General features: G+C 39.9%; 1 protein-coding gene across 10 annotated transcripts in view; it reads left to right on the top strand.

Annotated features, from left to right (window-relative positions):
* The first annotated feature begins 2781 nt into the window (after nucleotides 1–2781).
* The window catches only part of htt (huntingtin), a 51496-nt gene continuing 30307 nt past the window's right edge, over nucleotides 2782–23970 (top strand). For 4 of the 10 annotated variants that reach the window (XM_061881349.1, XM_061881353.1, XM_061881350.1 and 1 more), the window contains exons 1-21: nucleotides 2783–3144; nucleotides 7099–7182; nucleotides 7359–7479; nucleotides 9486–9545; nucleotides 10114–10193; nucleotides 10319–10457; nucleotides 10589–10730; nucleotides 14207–14385; nucleotides 14611–14815; nucleotides 15057–15104; nucleotides 17600–17677; nucleotides 17836–18239; nucleotides 18630–18809; nucleotides 21147–21273; nucleotides 21356–21471; nucleotides 21559–21670; nucleotides 22408–22545; nucleotides 23220–23378; nucleotides 23474–23571; nucleotides 23643–23782; nucleotides 23889–23952. In XM_061881349.1, the coding sequence (XP_061737333.1) occupies nucleotides 3047–3144; nucleotides 7099–7182; nucleotides 7359–7479; nucleotides 9486–9545; nucleotides 10114–10193; nucleotides 10319–10457; nucleotides 10589–10730; nucleotides 14207–14385; nucleotides 14611–14815; nucleotides 15057–15104; nucleotides 17600–17677; nucleotides 17836–18239; nucleotides 18630–18809; nucleotides 21147–21273; nucleotides 21356–21471; nucleotides 21559–21670; nucleotides 22408–22545; nucleotides 23220–23378; nucleotides 23474–23571; nucleotides 23643–23782; nucleotides 23889–23952 (2772 nt within the window). In that variant the 5' untranslated portion in view covers nucleotides 2783–3046. Of the gene's footprint in view, nucleotides 3145–7098; nucleotides 7183–7358; nucleotides 7480–9485; nucleotides 9546–10113; nucleotides 10194–10318; nucleotides 10458–10588; nucleotides 10731–14206; nucleotides 14386–14610; nucleotides 14816–15056; nucleotides 15105–17599; nucleotides 17678–17835; nucleotides 18240–18629; nucleotides 18810–21146; nucleotides 21274–21355; nucleotides 21472–21558; nucleotides 21671–22407; nucleotides 22546–23219; nucleotides 23379–23473; nucleotides 23572–23642; nucleotides 23783–23888; nucleotides 23953–23970 lie in introns of all 10 variants that reach the window. The other 6 variants (XM_061881356.1, XM_061881357.1, XM_061881359.1 and 3 more) reach the window with 4 other exon arrangements.

The following is a 23970-nucleotide window of genomic DNA, read 5'->3' on the forward strand; positions in this document are numbered from 1 at the left end:
GGTAAATGGGTTAAATGGTAAATGGGTTGTACTTGTATAGCGCTTTTCTACCCCTTTTTAAGGAGCCCAAAGCGCTTTGACAGTATTTCCACATTCGCCCATTCACACACACATTCACACACTGATGGCGGGACCAAAAGGACAAGATCAAGGGTACAAGCGGCTGAAATGAGTTTCCTCCGCAGGGTGGCGGGGCTCTCCCTTAGAGATAGGGTGAGAAGCTCTGCCATCCGGTGTCACGCCAAATTTGTGCCCAGCGAAATAAGTGATCATGGGGTGTGTGCGCATGCGCGCACCTGCGCAGTCCAGTTCGCCGGGCAGTTTTTTGGCAGGGCGGCATCATTGACAAACTAGCGTGTGTGTAGCGAGAGAGGGACCATCCTAGTAGTGATTTAGCGAGAATTTAAAGATTGGGTTAGGGTTTGGTTATGGTTTTTCTTTTAGCTAACAATATCAGCAAATCCAAGTTTAACTAATGAGTATACCTCGTATGCACTCTCACTGAGGCCACCGGGGCAATTTTTTGGCAAGCTGTCCCATACACATGCATATATTTTGCACTTAAGGCGCTAAATATATGCCCCGACACGCTTGGGCACTTATTTCGCAGCGAACACTTATTTCGCTTGACACCGGGAGGAGCTCAATGTAAAGCCTTTGCTCCTCCACATGGAGAGGAGCCAGATGAGGTGGTTCGGGCATCTGGTCAGGATGCCACCCGAACGCCTCCCTAGGGAGGTGTTTAGGGCACGTCCGACCGGTAGGAGGCCACGGGGAAGACCCAGGACACGTAGGGAACACTACGTCTCCCGGCTGGCCTGGGAACGCCTGGACAAAGTGGCTGGGGAGAGGAAAGTCTGGGCTTCCCTGCTTAGGCTGCTGCCCCCGTGACCCGACCTCGGATAAGGGGAAGAAGATGGATGGATGAAAAAATCCAATGTGGGCCACTTTGGTGCAGTGTAAACGTCGTAAAAAAAAAAAAGTCCCGTGTATGGGTCTCAAAATGAGGTTTTACGCCCCTGTATACAGTACTCAGGGGAAAGTGTATGGAATTAAAATCTAATCAATAATGTTTCAACGAAACTAACATTTTTTTGATCGATTGAAACTTTTTTTAGTAAATTGCACAGTTCAGTACATATTCTGTACAATTGACCACAAAATGGTAACACTCGAATGAGTTTTTCAACTTGTTTAAGTCGGGGTCCACGTAAATCAGGGGTCTCAAACTCAATTTACCGGGGGGCAGAAACTGAACTAGGCTGGGCCGCAAGAAAAGATTTCTTAAAAAAATCTAACATGCATTTTTTTTTATGAATTCACCTTCTTTGAATGGCTTTCTCGCCCTAGCAACATACTTGCCAACTCTCGCGTTCTTTCCGGGAACATTCGAATATAAGTGCCTCTCCCGACAATCTCCCGGGGCAATCATTCTCCCGGTTTCCACCCGGACAACAATATATTGTACAATATGCAGCCCCAATTCCGCCCCCTATTGTAGCCCGGAAGAGTTAGGGCTGCATTGGATTCTGGGTATTTGTTCTGTTGTGTTATGGTGCAGATGTTCTCCCAAAATGTGTTTGTCATTCTTGTTTGGTGTGGGTTCACAGTGTGGCAAATATTTGTAACAGTGATAAAGTTGTTGATATGCCCACTCTCAGTGTGACCTGTATGGCTGTTGATCAACTACGTCTTGCAGTCGCTAACTGTGTCTTCAGAAGCCAAACACATGTGGCTGGGCTGGCATGCTGTTTGTACAGATTGTAGAGGATGTTAAAGGCAGTGCCTCCACGGTGCCCCCTTATTATCGTTGTTAGGGGGGAATTCGGGAGAATGATTACCCCTGGAGGGGCACTGACAATTGGGAGTCCCTCGGAAAAAGCGAGGGTATACAAGTATGACGCTGTAAAGCGTTATTCATACAAAAATCGCCGGCCGCACCAACATTAAATTTTCATATTAAGGTGCGGGCCGCAAAATAACATCTCCCAGGCCGCAATTGGCCCGCAGGCCGTGTGTTTGAGACCCCTAACGTAAATCAATTCATGTATATGGTTCCTAAAAAATAAATGACAAGGATTTTTAATTGGCAATAATTTACTTGTGTGTGTATGCATGTTCTAACAAAGACTTAATTCAGGAATTTAACAATTTACCAATATTTTCTTAAACAAAAATATAGATACAGCAAGCTTTTACAAAATTCCAAATTCACAATTCTAATTCATTGGACAAATTTGAAAAAATGTACTTGCCTCTACTTCACAGGTTATTGAATTGAAATGACCGGAAGTGGAATTAAATTGTTTGTAATTTCAAGGGAACTGCACTTCTTTGGAATTTTGCCTATCGTTTACAATCATTGAGAAAGACATGAAGACGGATGGATTTTCTTTTAATGCATTCTAAATACTAAATAAACGTAAATAAAAGTAATTGAATAAAAGTCAGCTAATAGCAGAGCTAATGGGAGCTCCACTACTTCATCCATAAAATCAAATAAATAGATTAAAAAAACGGCAACAGTTCTCCGTTTGCATTTTGTGACTTCAATATTGACCAAGTATTAGTGACATTGTTATTACAAGCTCTAATACAATATAATTTTGGTTTATAAACTAGCTATTACAATTATAGTATTCCACTTGAAGCAAAACAATTTGATCTGACTGGCAGAGTCTCGTGACTGCAGGAAAACAACAAAAGAAAAAAAGTTCCTGCTCGTGATTGGCTGTCGGCTGCAGAGCCGACACCTGATTGGTTGTTCGCTCGCTTTCACCCAATTGCAACCCAGCTGTCATGTCCGCCACTTCCTGGTCTGATTTCTGCGGCTACGTACGTCTCACAAACATCATGGCTGCATCCAGACTGGCCCACCAACCTGCCTTTTCCTCACCGACGTTTATTACCGTGAATAGATAGTCCAGGCGTCTTGGATAGAAGCTGGTGGTGGTTTTGTAACGGCCGTGTTTCGCACGGCTCGTGTTAGCTACTTAGCTCACAATTGTAAATATCAGCGAGGCTTTCTTTCCCGCTCATTGCACAAATGGCCACCATGGAGAAATTAATGAAGGCGTTTGAGTCTCTGAAGTCCTTCCAGCAGCAGCAAGGACCGCCGACCGCCGAGGAGCTCGCCCAGAGACAGTAAGTCAGGGCTAGCCACCGTAGCTTAGCATGCTAACAAGTAGCTTAGCTCCTTAGCCACCATTGCTACACTGCGCATGCTCAGGACTCATCCAGCTAGCATTAATTTGGACGATCACCTAAATTTCCACTACAACACCGTCTTCAAGTAGTATACCATCGATATGTTGGCAGATGCAAATCACTGCAGTTGCAAAAAAGATGTGTCAGAAACCCAATTCTCTATGCTTGCAATATTGTTCATTTAGTGACACGGTTCCAGTTGATGTACTTGGGTCAAAGGTTTAAAAAAAGAGTGCGTTGGCTGAACGAGGACCTGCACTGGATGCACTTTACTGCAATGCCACAGAATCAGGTGCGTTGTGATTACGTCATATACGTCCCAAACAGAGGCGGCTTATAAGTAGCCGCAACATTGGTTGCGGTGGCGCGAGAAATGTAGCCGCCATCTTGAAGTGGTGATGAGGAGCCGCCTAAACCAGGGGTAGGGAAGCTATGGCTCTCGAGCCAGATGTGGCTCTTTTGATGACTGCACCTGGCTCTCAGATGAATTTTAGCTGACATTGCTTAACATGATAAGTAATAAATAATTCTGCTGGTAATCAATCAATTCCTTTTATTGTCATTGTCATAAATAACACTTAAGTCATACATGTCAACGAGATATCGTTTGAGCTTTGTCCAGCGGCATAGAAACTGCATTGATGTGCAGGTTGACCATAGTTAACAGTTTAGCTTAGCATTTGTTTATGAGAAAACGTATAGAGGGACGTGGTGTAGGGGGGGTGTGAACAGTCAAATGTATGGTGGGTGTTGCGTTGCTGCTGCAGCAATGCAGTGTCCAGAGCACAATTATTGAGGTGGTGAAGAGTGAGGTAATAAGATGGTGGGGGGCAGTAAGGGGGCAGGCTGTTCATTTAGCAGTCTCACAGCCTGGGGATACAGACTGTGAGACATTCTGGTGGTCCTGGCGCGAATCGATCTGTACCTCCTTCCAGAGGGTAGCAGGTTGAAGAGGCCATGTGCTGGATGGTATTTGTCCTTCAGGATGTTGCGTACTCGCTTTAAGCATAATTTGGATTGATTGATTGAAACTTTTATTAGTAGATTGCACAGTACAGTACATATTCCGTACAATTGACCACTAAATGGTAACACCCCAATAAGTTTTTCAACTTGTTTAAGTCGGGGTCCACCTAAATCAATTCATAGTACGTGTTTATTTTATTTTATTTAGCCTTTATTTAACCAGGTAAAATCCCATTGAAATCAAAGATCTCTTTTCCATGGGAGACCTGGCCAAGAGGGCGGCAGCAAGGTTACATTAAAAACAGTAAACAACACATAAAACATCACATTTACAACATTAAAACTTGCTCCCATGACACATGTGCATACAGACAAGTAGGACTGCAATCCTTTCGCAGAAGCTTTAAACTCATTTAATGTAACAAGGGTTTGAATTTGAATATTCGATTGTATGTTATTCCAAGCCTTCAGTGCTGAAAATCTAAATGCTTTCTTGCCCAGTTCAGTTCTTACTTTGGGGATGACAAATTGCAGAAAATACATTGAACGAAGATTGTGACTTCCTTGTTTTTTTGTTAAAAGACAAGATAAATAAGATGGGTTGAAACCCAGAATGGTTTTGTGGATGTGTTAAAGTGTTAAAAACAACGTTGAGAATATAAAACATTCTCGTGCATTTTAATCCGTCCATCAGTTTTGTATCCCACCAGTTCAAGAAGTCTCTTTAAGAAGTATTTTATTTATCATTGGTTAGCTTCACAATAACAGTGTTATTAAAAAGAATAAGAGACTTATTGTACTCTAAAAATGTTGGTCTTACTTAAAAATGCACGCATTTACTTGTATTCAGTGTTAAAAAATATTATATGGCTCTCACAGAAATACATTTAAAAATATTTGACTTTCATGACTCTCTCAGCCAAAAGGTTCCCGACCCCCGGCCTAAACTGACAGTTGAACGATAGAAAACAAAGATGCCGGGCTAATGTTCAACAACTTCCTGCTCAAATGAGCGGACTGTTGAAAATAGGAATCGGGGGATTACTTTTTACAAGTAAGATTTAACATTAACGTACTATTGGTTGTATTTTGTGAAGAAAATATTATCATAATGTTATGTTTTACACTTAAATGTTGTGGTTAATAGTATTCTATCTTTATTTGTCCTTATTTATACTTTCTGAATAAATTATGTGATAATTTTCACTCAGTCAACTCATTGGTGTTCATTTTCAATCTATCAAGATTAAAAAAAAAAAATCAAATTACAGTATGTTATTTATGTAGTTTGCTCCTTTACCTCGACTGGTGTACTAACATCATTTGATTTATTTTTTATGTTTTGCATATGTAGCATAATCTACCAAGATATAAAGAATTGCTATTGCGACATCTAGTGGACACATATAGAACAGCAGTTTTTTAATTCAACGATTTAAGCGGTAGGAAAAAATGGATTTCGGTTCATTTTTATACTTGGCAAGCTCATCCCGCGGGCTGGATAAAACCTGTTCAGCCCGGCGGGCCTTACGTTTGACACCCCTGGTCTAAGTGATTGGTTGGTTGTAGTTTATTTCGAACATGTATACAGTATCAATATGATACATCACATATTTTAACATACATTTAAAATTTTTCTTCACAACATGTCCAAAAAAGAATAGGAAGAAGCAGGGCCTAACTAATCATTTCCCATTTTCAAAATTGACATTAATGCTACATAAATACATCGATTCTCCTCACACATAATTAAATCAATTATGATTCACTTAATCAAATGGATAAAATCTTATTTGCAATCAATGAACAACGGTTATCATAATTCTTCTTCCTTGTACCTTTGAAAACACTTGTTAGAACAGCCTCAAACTGGCTTATATTAGTACAGTTTGATTTATTTGCTTAATCCTTTCCCAAATATAATTCCACATACTGATATACTGAATGTTTTAAGTGTTGTACGTGCATACAAATGTTTTAAGTTAGGTTTTTCTCTAAAGTTATAGTTCTCCTCTTTTGTTTGTGATTGCTTGATTCCATCTCCAATTCAGTGCTCCATTATATTTATTTGAATATTCTTTAGTTTGTCAACATCAATCAATCAATGTTTATTTATATAGCCCCAAATCACAAATGTCTCAAAGGACTGCACAAATCATTACGACTACAACATCCTCGGAAGAACCCACACATATTTCTCGCCGTCTAAATGTGTATTATAAAACATTCTTGGAATTAATACAGTGGAACCTCAATTTACGAACCACTTTATTTGCTACTTTTCGATTTACGAACTTTTGGGTCGGTCCAGGTATGCCTCCGTGTGCCAACTATGTCTGTGTGTACAAACACTTCATTCAGTCATTCATTTTCACACATGCAAACAAAAACATGTGTATCATTGTAGCTGATGCAGAGCCTTCCACTCACTTTTTGCACAAGACACACACCCGCTTCTCAGCACTTCAGTGTGTGCACCTTTAGTGTGTTTTCCCCTTTTGACTAGTTTTGTCCATTTTGCTAACTCAAAATGAGTCCCAAAAAGCCAACAGATCAGTGTAGAAAAAGGAGGATATCTCCCTGGATTAAAAAAAAAAGTTAACGATTTCTGATTGTTTGGTAGAGCACCATAGTGGCATGTGTGTATATATTTGTTTGATATACAGTACTCTATAGCAATTTATATTGCGTACAAACCTTAACTAAAATATGAACTTTTGCTGAGGCTGTAACCCATTATTCATATTTACATTGTTATAGGGAACTCTCCTTCACTATACCAACTTGTCCATTTACCAACCATGTTCAAGAACCAACTAATTTTGTAAATCGAGGTTCCACTGTAGATTAATTTTACATTGTTTTGCTTCTTTTTTTTGTCTTCCATCATTCTTCATCAATACTCAAAACTTCCCCATTTCACAGGAAAAAGGAGCAGGCAACAACAAAGAAAGACAGAGTGACACATTGCTTGACAATATGTGAAAATATTGTGGCTCAGTCTCTCAGGTATGTCTTGATATTTATTAAAACTCAACAGACAATTTTAACAGTCATTATTTTTTACGTTTGTGATGTTTTTTCAGGAAAATTCTTTAGTTGCATTGGCACTGTGTGTCTGCATCAGTGTGATGTAGTGTAACAATGTTTCCCTTATTCTCCTCCTGTATGCTGCTTGTTTTTAGAACTTCTCCGGAGTTTCAGAAACTGCTTGGCATTGCAATGGAAATGTTCCTGCTCTGCAGTGATGACAGTGAATCAGATGTCCGAATGGTCGCCGATGAGTGCCTCAACAAAATAATCAAAGTAAGAGAATGCTTTAAAACATTCTTTGAAAGTGCTCATGCTGTAACAAAATCAAGAAAATGGATACATGTCGGGTAAATGGAAAGCTGCAATTCGAGCAAAAGTAGCCTGATTATCTTTTCAAAACTTGGTTAAAGCCTGCATATTGTAAACCCATGGATGTGTTCCGTAGCATGTGCAAAATTACCCCCAAACTTTGCTCAATGGACATCAATGTGGTGAAATCACAATTGCTATTTGCTAATCACAAGTCGGCGATAAAAAGGCCAACAGCAGTTAAAGGCGCCAAATTTCTTTGGCACGACCAACAAAGCCACTTTAGCTGTCGCCACCACTGCTGCTGCTACCCATCCATCCATCCATTTTCTACCGCTTAACCCCTTCAGGGTCGCGAGGGGCGCTGGAGCCTATCTCAGCTACAATCGGGCGGAAGGCCACTACAGAAAAATAAATACAAATAAATTCTCAGAGGTCTTGCGAACCAATTCTAATTCACCAGGTAGTAACAGTTAATGTAAACTTTTCACTATTCAACATTATCATTGTCAAATGCTTTCAATTGTGTGCATACACACAATTGGGGCGGTGTAGCTCGGTTGGTAGAGCGGCCGTGCCAGCAACTTGAGGGTTGCAGATTCGATCCCCACTTCCGCCATCCTAGTCACTGCCGTTGTGTGCTTGGGCAAGACACTTTACCCACTTGCCTCCACTGCCACCCACACTGGTTTAAATGGAAAAATTAAATATTGGGTTTCACTATGTAAAGCGCTTTGAGTCACTAGAGAAAAAGCGCCATACAAAATATAATTCACTTCACTAATTCCCAATTGTAAGTTTTGAATATATATTATAACAATATGCGGTAGAACATGGTCATTATTTTTTTTAAGTGGCATTAAAAAGCAATAAATTAGATTTGCAGATACCTGTAGAAACCCTGACATACTGCATACTTTTTAATTGAATATATAACATTTATAATATACAATAATAATATACAATATCTTAATAGTATACATTATAAAAATAAAGATGCGTAAATAACAGATTTGTAATCGCGGATGAGGTGAGGTGCTTAAAGATTCCCACCTCTAGTTAAGTGTGTTATGCGTACTCGCTGTGGACGTATATACGTGCTGCAGCTGCCAACCTGTTTTTCAACAGTGGGACCGACTTAAAAAGGCATAAATGTAGCAGTGCTAACTGCTTTCTATGGCGGAACCTACAGGCAGTGACACAGCCATGAACAAGAGGCAAAGTGTCAGAACATTCCGTGGTTGTTGAAGTCACCAAGAATGCCTGCACATTGTCTGAAAAAGTGTACAATATCAGGAACTTTACTATGTACTGCAAGGCTCATAAAAAAAGATTTGGATAATTTTTTTTCAAAGTTGGCCAAATGACTTAATGTATATCATTAAGAAAATTACTGCTGTAATTTGATTATTTTATTAAGCCATGTAACTTTTTATGTCAGATTTTGGACAAGTGCGATACTACGGTGGCTACATGTGCTCAAATAAATTCCATCTTTCAAGAAATGCTCAAGAAGTTGTGTATGTTTTTTTTAAACATGTACAAATTAGTGAGAGCGTTGCTTAAAGCTGTTCTATATGTTATTTTTTTCACTGGAAAAAAATACCCCTCTTTAAAAAAGTAAAATCAAACAAAAATACGATTTTTTTTTTTTTTTGCTTGTAATGAGCAAAAATTATGCCAAAGGAACAAGTCAAAATTGTTTTTGTAAAAGATTTCTTGAAATGGCAATCAAAACTTCTTATTAGCTGTACTTCTTAGTATTGTACAGCTTGGTGTCTTATAACAAACTTGTGATGCTCAAAAGTAATATTTTTTTCCTCAGATCTATTACTTAAAAACAAGTTCTTATGTTTCACTGAAAAATTCTTATACAGGGTCTTGTATTAAGTTTGTTTAAAAAATTTGACTATAAATTAAAAATATATACTTTGGGAGTTTTTCCAGTGTTCTTGCTTTGTTATTTTTAGGCACTGATGGATTCAAATCTGCCAAGACTGCAGCTGGAGCTGTATAAAGAAATTAAAAAGGTAAGTGGACAACCTATTCATATTTGTGTTTGCACTTATGAAATAACTAATTGTGGCATTGCTTTTGCCCTTATAGTGTTACCTCGGTTTTCATAAAAAATCTGTTCCAAAAGGTCTGGCAACAACCTAATTGTACGAAAACTGAAGCAATTTCCCCCATAAAAATAAAGTACTCCATTTAGTCTGTTCCAGACCTCCAAAATATTGACATAATCATATTTTATAGTGAATAATCATAGTTTAACATGCAGAAAACTATGCAAAATACATATAAATGACAATGTTGTGGACAAATGAACATATAACAAAAGTTATATTTTAAATTTAGTAGTGTTTCTCATCCTCTGTATCCAAGTGATGGTATGCACAACTTTCTTTGACACCATGATACAATCAAGAAAGTGTGCAAAAACTGGGCAAGATTCCGGCAAACATTCGTTGAACACTTAATCATACAAAAAGTGGAGCTATAAACACCGAGGTGCCACTGTATTCTGATAATAAATACATTCATATATAGAGATAATGGTGAATGCTGAAGACAATTAATGTCTATGTGTATTTGTAGAATGGTGCCTCTCGAAGTTTGAGAGCAGCTTTGTGGAGGTTTGCTGAGCTTGCTCACCTCATCAGACCTCAGAAGTGCAGGTAGACACACAAATAACAACTATTACATATGAATTTTTGTTTTTTTATCAAACTAAAAATTATTCCATCTTTTGTAAGAAAACAATAAAATGCATTTATTTCTTTTTCTCTTCCTTGCAATACAGACCCTACCTTGTCAACCTTTTGCCGTGCCTCACCAGAATCACCAAACGGCAAGAGGAATCTGTGCAGGAGACTTTGGCAACAGCCATGCCTAAAATCATGGCAGCTTTGGGACACTTTGCCAATGATGGCGAGATCAAGGTGTCCACTTGTGTTTTTTCATTATTTTGTTCTTGTTGCATGTGTCATTCCTAATATTCTCTGCTTCAACACCACCAACATACACTTTTTCTTATTACCTTAATGGTTTTAAATAAATATTTTTATCCCAGGTCCTGTTGAAGTCGTTTGTCGCCAACCTGAAGTCAAGCTCTCCCACCATCAGACGTACGGCGGCCAGCTCTGCTGTTAATGTGTGCCAGCATTCACGGCGTAAAAGCTACTTCTACACATGGCTCCTTAATGTGCTGCTTGGTAGGATCACACACTCACCTGCATAATCTAAAAATGTTTGTTGGTAGGGATGTAAAACTATTTTGGTACGTTTATAGGGACAAATTAAATTTGGTCTGTATTACCCAGGACCAATTCACGTAAAATCTACAAGTGCCAAATTTTGATGCCATTTTTTACACATGATGTCAAAAATAATGTTGAAATAACAACTTATCGCCTTGTCTATCTGATTACTGTTGTGTACTAATAATATTTCGATTATTACGATTATTAATGCTGCAAATTATTAATGGCTCCAAATATCGGTTATCGGCCACTTTGACTACTAACAATCGCTATTGGTTTGGGCCATGAAAAAAACATTTAGGTTGATCTCTATTTAGCACTGATGGTATTAATATTGCAAACGGCTCCTTGATCAGTTTCCCTGGAACTAGATTGAGTAGACATGTTTGTTTTTTCCCATGATTACCGAGTCATCAGAGTTCCTCTAGTGCTGGGTTCTGCCTCCTTGTCGTGGCTCCCTTTGATTTTTTTCAACCCCAAGGCGAGAAAAGTGTACATTTTCAGAAAGACCTCTCTAATTTCCGTACATGTGAGGCCGTAAATGAGCACAGGCTGAGTTTTGAAGTGCAAGGAAGTAAAAGAGGCTGGAAGCCTGTGTGCTCAAGTGTGCAACCCCTTGGATAAGCTAAACATGAATACTTTCCAAAAAAAAAAGGAAAAATTGTTGAATTTCACATGGATAGATTGCTTTTTCCGGTAAAATTAAAAAAGATGAAACATTTGAATAGTTTTTCAGCTGTGTTACGTTTTGCGGCTTTACACAATTTTTCTTTGGTGGAAGAGGCAGAAAAATATCCATCCATCCATCCATCCATCTTCTTCCGCTTATCCGAGGTCGGGTCGCGGGGGCAGCAGCCTAAGCAGGGAAGCAGACTTCCCTCTCCCCAGCCACTTAGTCCAGCTCTTCCCGGGGGATCCCGAGGCGTTCTTGGCCAGCCGGGAGACATAGTCTTCCCAACGTGTCCTGGGTCTTCCCCCTGGCCTCCTACCGGTTGGACGTGCCCTAAACACCTCCCTCGGGAGGCGGTCGGGTGGCATCCTGACCAGATGTCCGAACCACCTCATCTGGCTCCTCTCGATGTGGAGGAGCAGCGGCTTTACTTTCAGCTTTTCTCGGATGACAGAGCTTCTTACCCAAACTTGGTCCCGCCGCCCGGCAGGGGAAACTCATTTCGGCCGCTTGTACCCGTGATCTTATCCTTTCGGTCATGACCCAAAGCTCATGACCAGAGGTGAGGTTGGGAACGTAGATCGACCGGTAAACTGAGAGCTTTGCCTTCCGGCTCAGCTTCTTGTTCACCACAACGGATCGGTACAACATCCGCATTACTGAAGACGCCGCACCGATCCGCCTGTCGATCTCACGATCCACTCTTCCCCCACTCGTGAACAAGACTCCTAGGTACTTGAACTCCTCCACTTGGGGCAGGGTCTCCTCCCCAACCCTTAGATGGCACTCCACCCTTTTCCGGTGGAGAACCATGGACTCGGACTTGGAGGTGCTGATATTCATTCCGGTCGCTTCACACTCGGCTGCGAACCGATCCAGTGAGAGCTGAAGATCCCGGCCAGATGAAGCCATCAGGACCACATCATCTGCAAAAAGCAGAGACCTAATCCCGTGGCCACCAAACCGGAACCCCTCAACGCCTTGACTGTGCCTTGAAATTCTGTCCATAAAACTTATGAACAGAATCGGTGACAAAGGACAGCCTCGGCGGAGTGCAACCCTCACTGGAAACGTGTCCGACTTACTGCCGGCAATGTGGACCAAGCTCTGACACTGATCATACAGGGAGCGGACCGCCACAATAAGACAGTCCGATACCCCATACTCTCTGAGCACTCCCCACAGGACTTCCCGAGGGACACGGTCGAATGCCTTCTCCAAGTCCACAAAGCACATGTAGACTGGTTGGGCAAACTCCCATGCACCCTCAAGAACCCTGCCGAGAGTATAGAGCTGGTCCACAGTTCCACGACCAGGACGAAAACCACACTGTTCCTCCTGAATCCGAGGTTCGACTATCTGGCGTAGCCTCCTCTCCAGTACACCTGAATAAACCTTACCGGCTGAGGCAGAAAAATATGTCTTTTGACAATATAGGTTGCAGACCCCTGCAGTAGCGTTACCTCCCCAAAATGAGAGAGATTATTTTGGAGAGCATTTTCCCTAATGCCCACATTCATGTATTTGTTTATGAAGCCCAGTTGAAGCTAGGACATGGTGTTTTAATCTAGTTTCTAATGAGCTCCATTTTCTTAGTAAATATTTACATAATCTTCAGTCGAGTGGGTGGAGCTACTGGGAGAAGACCCTTATTGTGTTAGTGATGTTACTGTGCTTAAACAAATATTTAGAATAATTTTTATAGAAATTAATGAGAATGAATAATTTAAAAAAGTCTTTGCTAAGGCAAGAGTGTGTTTGTAAGTTATTAAACTATCACTCCATGTTTGTTGGGAAACCTTTAATATGGTAGCATGCCATTTGCATTTTAACTCTTTGCATGATTGTTTGAGAGCTCTGGTTTCTTCTGTGAACCAGGCGTACACCTCTTAGGGGCCTTTTTAGTTTTAACGCTGCTACATTATCTGGCCTTGCGCAGAGCATCATTAAAGTTGTTGGTAAGGCTATTCATAGAGCCTACATGATTGGTGAACAGTGCCATCACTGAGGGCAGTAGGCCATAGAGAGTTGTAGTTGTAGCAGCAATAATATTACAACCGCTAAAGCATTGGTTATTATCAAAACTTTGGCAATGGGTCATAACTTCCAATTTTAAGAAATAGTGATTGGCCATTGCTTTGGTATATGGGAGTACCATGACTTTAGAGGTGGCAATAGGACTAAAACTAGATCCAAGCTGTTACCGATGCGATGCATGGGTTCATGTATTATTTGTGCGAGACCACAGCTGTTGATTGTAGTCTGGAGCGCCACACTTTGAGGGTCCAACAGATTCTTCATATTAGTATTAAAATAGACGATAATAGCTATATTATCTGCATGAATCACCGGGCAAGCAACGACCTCAGAGAAATCCAAGTCTGAAAAAGGCCCAAAAGTGAGAGAGATGACTGCCAAATAGAATGATTGTGGGACTGCAGAACTCATAATAAGAACCTTAAATTAATTTTATTTATTACCATACTTTATTTATTATACATTTCTCCTCAGTTTTATTGACTTTATTTACAAATGTGCAGCTACATTCTGACACTTTCAATGGTCTGCATAACTGCTCTTTTAACATTAATTACCACATGAAAACACACGGAAAGACAAAAAATTGGTAATATTGAGTTCTGGCATCTATTTCCAGGTCCTGGGAATCAATACTGTATCAATTCAGATGAGGGCCACCACATGCAATAATAACTTTCAAAAATTCTGAACACACTGACCTCTTGTTTCTTCACTGTAGGTCTTGTGGTTCCAGTAGATGAAGAGCACCACAGCCATCTTATTCTTGGGGTGCTGTTAACCCTCCGCTATCTGATGCCTCTACTGCAGCAGCAGGTTAACACTACAAGCCTCAAAGGAAGCTTTGGAGTTATGAGGAAGGAGGCTGATGTGCAGCCTACACCAGAACAGCTGTTACAGGTCTATAACTTTTAAATGACATGTTAGGATGTTTTTTAAGTGCTTTATAGGCAGAATACAGCACCAAACGGACAATCCATTGTAATCGGACATAGATGCATTAAAGATACCAAAAAACATCCGTCATGTCTTTCATTACGATTGTAAATAATTTAAAAAATCCAAGAAAAATGCAGTTCCCCTTGAAAGTGTTATTAATGACTGTTCCATTTCATGCATCTGCAGGTATATGAGCTGACTTTACACTTCACACAACACTGGGACCACAATGTGGTGACAGCAGCTTTGGAGCTACTGCAGCAGATGTTCAAGACTCCCCCACCAGAGCTTCTGCACATGCTCATCACTGCAGGGACCGTTCCACACGCTACAGTGTTTCGTCAAGATACTGAGAGTCGTGCACGCTCTGGCAGCATTCTAGAGTTTATTGGTAAATGTTCTCATGATCAGGACTGCATTTATACACATTCCCTATTTTAACAATCCATTTAAGTAATTAGCCATTCACTAACTTAAATTCACTTTGCTCTTTAAATGGGTAGCCTTTTCTTTTTTTGTTTCCTTCTTGTTCCTACAACTAACCTATTGTCTGTCCTATGAGTCTTTGGAGGTTCTGTTGCTTTTCTCCTCTTCACTTCCTATTTGTGCCTTCTGTTTCCTGCCATTCCCAGCTGGGGGAGGGTCTTCCTGCAGTCCACTACTCCTCAGGAAACAGAAAGGTGATTGGTCTACATTTCCTCCTCTCTTTTTCCTTCCTACTTCAGTCTTGACTGTGTGCACTAACAGGGTTTCCCCTTAATGTAACGGAACACTGCGCACCGCCACAGCAAAATAACAGCCGCCACACCTTGAAAATACAGTAATTTTTTTAACGTGAAAACATATCAAAGTAATATAATCTATTGAAGCTTCCAGAAGAAGTTAAACCTCAGATGCTTGCAAATTATATTATATTATTTATTTATACATTTATATATATATAATTTATAATTATTATTAATAATGTAATAGTAAGTGTGTTAAAAAAAAAAAAAAGAAATATATATATATATATATATATATATATATATACATACACTGCCCGATTGTAGCTGAGATAGACGCCAGCGTCCCCCGCGACCCCAAAAGGGAATAAGCGGTAGAAAATGGATGGATGGATTTATACACTGTATATATTTAATAAAATAATATAACACCGTGTTGTACTTTATATATTATATTATATCTTAACTTTTATTGCTCTTATATGCTAAAAATGGTATTCCAACATGTATTTCCTCCTATGCAAACACTTTTGTCTCCGTGCTTTCCCGGACACACAACACTACTTCCTCATTCTCCGCCACTCTAGTCTCCGGCGAGACAAAGATTGTGAACGACTGAAAAGAAGGGTCCCTCTGTTCAGTTAAGTATACTGTTAAATAAATGACCACAGGTGCTGAGAGTAATGCACAAAGTAAGAGGCCTTTCGTCTTGTTAAAAGTGAGTGATGAATAAACAAGGGTCAACAATTCTGATTGCGAACATGACTCAAATGCCGTCTGACACAGGAAAAAGACAAAAAAAACACATGCAAAAAAACTGCAGGGTCTTTTATTTACCACACTAATTAATCCTTGATGCTGATTCGATTTCAATTAATCGTGCAGCCCTACGATAAATAACCTCAGGATACGCTGTTTTTTTTTCTCTCCACTGTCATCGGAATTTGAGTGACAGACATGTTTGCCCATCATAATTGTTGAGCCTCACGTTTGTTCGTCTCTCCCCTCAAACAGGGAGAATGACGTCTCCTTTTTTGTATCAGTCTCAGAACCTGAGCGTGTTTATTTAACAGTAGAATTAACTGAACACAGTGAGCTGTCTTTTCAGTCATTCACAATATTTATCTCATTGGGCGTAGAGCAAGATCGCCAGCTTTAAACTCACAGGTGAGGACATACAGGGAGTCTTGTGACTCGCCAGTGAGGAGGTCTGCAAGGTAACAAAAATTGTGATTACAAGCCTAATGTGTCATTTCGGGAATATTTTATCTTCAAATCGGATAGACCGTTTTTTCTCATTAACGTGCCCCTCAGGGTTTTGGAAGAGAGTTGCAAGTTTCACGCCAGCCCCCCACCGAAGAGCTATTAACAAATCCAGACACCGACAGAGGGGGCGCAGACTACGTGATGCGAGAGTATATTTCAGCCTGAAGTCTATCACATCATGCCTTCTTCCAAAATGCAGCCTGCCCTGAAAATCTGACCTTGTGCTTATTCTCCTATCAACTTCAGTACTTTTGCCCCTTTGTGCTTTTACAAGTCCAGTACAGAAAGGGGAAACATTGTATTGCTCTTTTAGTTTGGATGCTACACCACACGTAATAAAATGGTAAAATACATTTCCAGAAAACTATCAAATCTATTGTGATCGCTTCAGTTGGAGACACCTGTAAACATTAATTGAAATAAGGATAAAAGGGCATTTGGACATCCTGGGACAAACGAACGTTCAATGCATACAAAGATTTTGACTGGACCATTAAGCCATCATTGAACTATATGACTTTTTTACAGCAACTATGTATACAATGTAGCAATCATTGATTCTATACATTTTTTGACAATATTAAACATCTGTCACGCTCCCCCTCACAAGCACACGCACTCAGCAACACACAAACACAGACAGCTGGCTTAGCATGTCATGACTTGTCATGGCTGCACAAACAGTTGTACCAAAAATAACTCTTAACATCACATATAACAGCAAAGTGGCTATAATAACAAGTAAAACAAAAGAGGAAGACGTTATCACCATGACGACACACACACACATGAAAAGCGCTGCCAAGATGGATCTGGCCTTTTCAAATGTAAAAAGCTATGTTTTTCAGGGATTTCAGTGATTTTTACACAACCACAAAAAAAATGTGTCATTACTAAATCTGCTTCATATTAGTAAATCGACCAAGTGAGCATGCCTTCATTCACAACTTGGCGCGCGTGTCTTATATAGTGTATAAGAGTGTGTAACTTCAAGTGCGCAAAAAAACACTCAAGCGCAAACGGGAGAATAGGACCCGTAGTGCATAAATAAATACAGAGTATTACATCTACAGAAAAAAGTTAAAAAAATTGTAATGTTTTTTTTTGGTACAAATCAAATAACCCCACTTAACATATTCAGTTTTACTTGTATATCTTGCTGACCTTAAAGTTCTTCTTTACAGGTAAAATGCTTTCTGGGGAGGAAGATGGTTTGGAAGAGGATGCTGAGAAATCTGAAGTCACCACTGGAACTTTCACAGGTGAGTTCAGCCTGGATGCTTAATGTACAGTAACTTGTATACGCACCTGTAGAATATCAACAACACATTATCCATCCATCCATTTTCTACCGCTTATTCCCTTTCGGGGTGGCGGGGGGCAACAACACATTAATTGTATGTAATTATTTACACTTCAGCATCTGTTGTGGGAGCGGATGGCTCCTCTGCGGCCCAAGTGGACATCATCACAGAACAGCCTCGGTCCTCCCAGCATACTCTGCAACCCGGTGACTCGGTGGATCTGAGTGCCTCGTCAGACCAGGGCGGGGGGGCGGGCGGGACATCTGCCTCAGATACTCCTGAGTCACCGAACGACAATGAAGAGGAGATGCTGAGTCATAGCTCAAGTGGTGGGGCAAATGTTACCCCAGAGACGGCTGACTACATTACTCCAGAGAACTCTACTCCAGAAGGAGGGCCACTAATGGAAGGCAGCTCACTGGCAGGCACCATTGACAGCTCACTCCCACCCAGTGACTCCTCCCAGACTACCACAGAAGGACCGGATTCTGCTGTCACTCCCTCAGATGTTGCAGAGCTGGTCAGTGTAATTGTGCATACGTGAAGTGATTTTTTTTAATATTGACTAACGAACTCCATTGTTTTTAATTGTGTTTGACTCCTTTCATTTACTTCTTTTTTTAAGGAGACAAATGTTTTTAAAAGCTAACTTCTCCTTTGTCAAAAAATAGGTTTGTTGCTGTAATCCTAGTTTGCTCAAGGCCACTGGTGCAGCCCAAGCTTTATATCAATTGATTTATTCTTTGTTTGTCAGTTGATTTGAGTTCAACTGAACTATTTTATCAGATATGTTTTAATACTATCCAGCCCTGCTACATTGCGTTAAAATTCCGAGCATCTCTTTATGTTCTAACTGTTCTACTTGGATGGTTTAGCCCCCTTTCTTTTTTCCTTTTCCTTACTGTCTTAGTTTCGCACGTCGTTGCCACAAGTGACAGCACCATCTCCCCCCTCGCCAACTTCCACTGAGGGTCCCGATGCTACAGTCAGCGACTCTTCTATCTGCATTGCTTCTTCTTCATCTTCGTCTCTCTCTTTCTCCTCCTCTTCTTCCTTCTCTGCAACCTCCTCCTCTAGCACAAGTGACAAGGTCAGACCATTGGACATTGTATGCCGAGTTGGAGGAGCTTTAACTTTAACCATCATGCTTTCTTCTTTTTATTCTCTCCCAATTCACTTGTTATTGTTGATTTTCCTTGTATTTTAACAATAACATGCTTTTCAAGCCTTTGTTAGAAAAGCAACAACCCCTGCCATCTTGATAGGGCCTAATCTTGAGTTTACTTTCCAGCATGATGACCTATACCCTCCAAATGTGTGCGCCCATGAATTGCCAAGATGCCCCAAGAGGCTTTTGTTCAAATAGAGGACTAATTAAGTGAGCATACAGTTTTTTGATCCACTGATGATTTTGTAAGTTAACCCCTTACAAAGATATAAACAGTCCAGAATTTTATGGTAGTTTTACTGTAACAGAAAGGTACAGCATATCAAATAACATTCTGCAAAAAATAACATTGAATGAATAATATACATTAATTTGTATTTGATTAAGTAAAATAAGTATTTGATCCTCTACCAATTGGCAAACATCCTGACCCCCACGGACTGGTTATGTGCTCATAAAACACACAAATTAGTCCTATTCCTTTAAGAAAGTACAGCGTTCCCTTGCCACTTCAGAGTTCACTTACCACTGTGCCAGTTACAGCTGCAGCTATCGATTATTTTAGTAATCCAGTATAATCTATTGATTAATCTATATCTAAAACAATAGTATATGTAATATGTATTAGTTTGTTCAATTAATCGAGTAATTGGATAAAACACACTTTGCAGCCAAAATGAGTATTTTATGGAAAATAGTTGAAATGAAGATGTTTTTTTTGGCCTGCCATAACCATCATTCTTTTTTTCTAATAAATACACATCAACATTGAAATTACACTTTTAAGTCGTGTGCATTAATTAAAAAACAAACAAACAAAACCTCCGCTGATTGCTTCCTAATTCAAAGTTTTGGGCAGTCCATTTAGTCCAGATATGATACATTTTTATTAGTTACTCTCATTAAACAACTAATCAAAGAAGCAGAATACAAATCGGATATATTTTTTAATCGAATTAATCAATTCAATGGAATAATCGTTGCAGCCTGAACATCTTTGCATAGCAGATTTTAAATTGAGTGTATGAAGTCAACATAAGAAGTGTTTAAATGTGTGTGAAAGCTGTGTAGAGTGCTTATGAAGATGTTATAATATCTGTATAAGTTATAAAATAGATAGCGTACTGACTTCCCAGAATTTTGACGCCCAGAATTAAAAGAGAGGGCTGTCAAGAGAGTTGGGAGCCAAGTCACCAGGAAAAGTGTTAGTACCACACTTAGCTGTAATGGCTTGAGATTTTGCAGTGTTCAAGAAGACACATGTGCAGTCTGAAGTTTGACAATCAACACCTGAATGACTCAGACAAGGCTTATTGAAGGAGGAAGATATATGGTGAAATAAGACCAAAATTGGGCTCAATTGAACTCAAATTGTTTGGAGGCAGTGAATAGTTGAATATGAGCCCAAAAACCTCATCCCTATTGTCAAACTTGGAGGTGCCAATATTTTCTAAGGGGTTTTTCTCTGAACAAAACCTCTAGGTGATCAACTAAAATATACGTCTGCCCTCTGTGCTTGCCAACAAGGTTTTCTCCAACAAGTACTAAGTACTTCATTTTGCAATACAATACAAAATAATTCATACATTTTATTTAATGTGGGGGTTTTTAACAGAATTTTTTTTGACATTCTGTCTCTCCATTACACTCTGGACTGTTCAAATGTTTGTAATGGGGTGAACTTACAAAATCAGCCAGTGATCTAATACTGTACTCATTTCCCCCACTGTACCTTCCATTTGTTGTAAATAAGCATTGCTCATCAATTAGTTCATGTAAATTGTAAACAAATCCCAAAAGGTTTACATTTCAATTTTCCATTCCTTCTTCCGGAAGGTTGTGTTAGTCATGGTTGAACAGAGGTCTCAAGGTTATGCTTTTTCCCTGTATGAAAGTTACTTTTTTTTGTGCTGAGCCAAAGCATGAATCCCTTTTTTCAACATTTGACTCAAAACAGAGGTGTATACTGTTTTACATGGGGAGTTTAATGTTGTGGTAATATTTTGTAAAGAATTAATCTATTATTGTGCTACAATACTTGCAAGTGGACTTTTTTCCAGAAGCTCTGTCATCCCTATTCCGTTTTCGAAAACATAGATACAGAATAGTGCTTCCCTATGGGGGGTAACATATTTAGAATAGTTTATATTGGAGGCGCTATGTACTCAAGTTAACTATATAAAACATTTATCCATCATCCTAATGTGGTTGAAATGCATGGTGTAGTTCATTGAAGATTCCCTGTGTGTGTCACATAAGGTGCTGGATGGCAGTGAGAGCCAGTACTCAGGCATGCAGATTGGAACTCTCCAGGATGAGGAAGATGACGGAACAGCACCTTCTTCTAGAGATGAAGCTTCAGAAACTTTCCTGCAGTCAGCGCTCGGTATGTTTGCTCACACACAAGAAAATGCACAACCGTATTTGTACTGGAAAGTTGGTCAGTGACTGCGCATGTTTGTGTGCAGCTTTGAGCAAACCTCATCTCTTTGACGTTCGAGGTCACAACCGACAGGGTTCAGACAGCAGCGTGGACCGCTTCATACCAAGGGAAGAACCCGCAGACCCTGAACCTGACAGCAAGGTTAATTACTACAAGTCAGCATTTAAGAATGCAAATAGTAGTGAAAATACAATGTCTTAATTTGAATACTTTTCTTTGTTTTCTTAGCCATCAAATATTAAGGGTCCAATTGGACACTATACTGACCAGGGAGCGGAGCCACTTGTGCATTGTGTGCGGCTTCTTGCTGCCTCTTTCTTGTTGACAGGACAAAAGAATGGTCAGTATGATTTAGGTGAATTTCAGCGAGTTCCCACGTAAACTGAAATCATCAGAAGTCTAAGCGGTCTACTTGAAGCGAGGTACATTGCCCCAGATTAGCTGAAATCTATCAAAAGTCTGAGTGGTGTACTTGAAGTTTTGTTAAGGGCTAAAGGAGCTTTTTGCAACTTGCTCAGTTACATTTTTCAAACCTAAAAAATGTAACGCCACCACCGGCTAGCTTATGTTACCATTAGCTGTTTTACAGAACAGATTTAATACATACGTGTCTATATTTTTTTTAAATTAGAAGTTAAACTTTGCAAAACACTTCCGCGCAGACCAAATTAAATGTTTGCTTTGATGGGGTTTAATTTCTCGTGTCCGTTCATGCACGCATTTCCATGGTGCGTGCCCACGCACAGGAGTAATCTACACCTACGAAAAGATAAAAAAAAGGGGAAGGGAATGTTTACTTTACAAAAGAGAAGTGTGGGATATTTCTCTTGTTGCCTTACTTGTATTATGCTGAAAGTTTGAACTTGTTAAAGGGTGGGTCACAATGATCGACAATCTACTTACCAGCTGTTTCTTCATGTTAAAGTGCACTTGCTGGCAAACAACCTGTGAAAAAAACTGAACAGATTTATCCAAAAATCCACGTAGATTATCAGATACTATGGCAGTATTTATTCATGTATATCTTCAACATGTTGCTTTGTCTAACACTGATAAGTTAAGTTTGTGTATCACCAGGTCTGATCCCTGACAAGGAAGTACGCGTGAGTGTGAAGGCTTTGGCAGTCAGTTGTATTGGTGCAGCTGGGGCACTGCTTCCTGAGTCTTTCTTTAACTCCCTCTACCTGGAGCCGCTGGACGGCATTCCAAAGGAAGGTAAAAAACATATTTAATATGAGTAAGACATAACCAAAAAGCTTTTCAGATGCTGTATTTAGTCACACCACCAAATCATTGGTGAAATGTAACACTCTAACTCTTAAATTTTCCTGAAGGAACGCTCCTGAAGGAATCAATAAAGTACTATGTATTTATCTATCTTTAACTTAAACACTTTAACACTCAAAACCTAAACTAAACACTCTGGACTTAAGGGTTAAGTGTTCCTCATTAGAAAACACATTCCCACACAATCATGGGGATTAGTGGAGTCAAGCCAACAGTAAAACACCTGTTTTGTTTCTTAAGCTTCCAGTTTGTAACTTTTTGGTGCCAGATGTATCTATTTGTCTGTGGAGTTAGGAGTAGAAGAGCAATCTAACCTTGCATTGCATATTGCTATTCTGCCGGAAGACCTTAAAGCTAATTGAAATACTCTTATTTGTTTTTTGGGTATTTGCCTTACATGTTGCAGGTATAATATTTAGTTTGGCTCACAAATTGGTGTGCGTTTTGCACTTGTCATTTTGATAACTTTTATTAATTTATGTTTTGCTCTACCCATCTATTGATTTTTTTTTACTACCGAGGTTTCTATCCTATTGGGTGGTATTTAATTTAGGAGCCCTGCCTTTGACCCTGTTATGTTTCAATTTGATGTGTCCTTTCAGAGCAACAGTATGTCAGTGATGTGCTGGATCTCATTGACCATGGGGACCCACAGGTCAGAGGGGCCACGGCCATCCTCTGTGCAGTCATTATTCAGGCTGCGCTCACTAAAACACGCTACAACATTCACAGCTGGCTGGCCAGTGTGCAGAGCGCAACAGGTCAGTGTGTTTTCAATGTCATGTCTTGATGCATAAATACAACGGCAACAAACAATAATTTCAGAGTCAGTCATTACAACTTTAACCCTTTTTAGGCAACCCTGTGTCCCTGGTGCACCTGTTACCTTTGCTGCGAAAAGCCCTAAAAGACGAGTCTTCAGTTACCTGCAAGATGGCTTGCTCTGCAGTCAGGGTAAGTGTGTGTTTGTCTTTTGTCTGTGTGTAATGGTGTAGCTCTTAGTAAGCGCAATGTGTGTGTTGCAGCACTGCATCATGACTATTTGCAGCAGTACACTTAGTGAGATGGGCCTGCAGTTGGTGATCGACCTCCTGGCTCTGAGAAACTCTTCATATTGGCTTGTCCGCACTGAACTGTTAGAGACCCTGGCAGAGATGGACTTTCGGTAAGCGTTATGAATTATATTTTCTCGGTTTATCCAAAATAGTGTGCTTATGCTTTATATCTCAAAGATCAAATGTATTTATAATGAAGGTTTTTTTTTTCCCCAGGTTAGTTCATTTCCTGGAGCGAAAGACTGACACCCTGCACAAAGGCGAACATCACTACACTAAGGTATTTTCTCAATTTTTA

Source organism: Nerophis ophidion, linkage group LG20 (assembly GCF_033978795.1).
Source record: "Nerophis ophidion isolate RoL-2023_Sa linkage group LG20, RoL_Noph_v1.0, whole genome shotgun sequence".
NCBI classification, from domain to species: domain Eukaryota; kingdom Metazoa; phylum Chordata; class Actinopteri; order Syngnathiformes; family Syngnathidae; genus Nerophis; species Nerophis ophidion.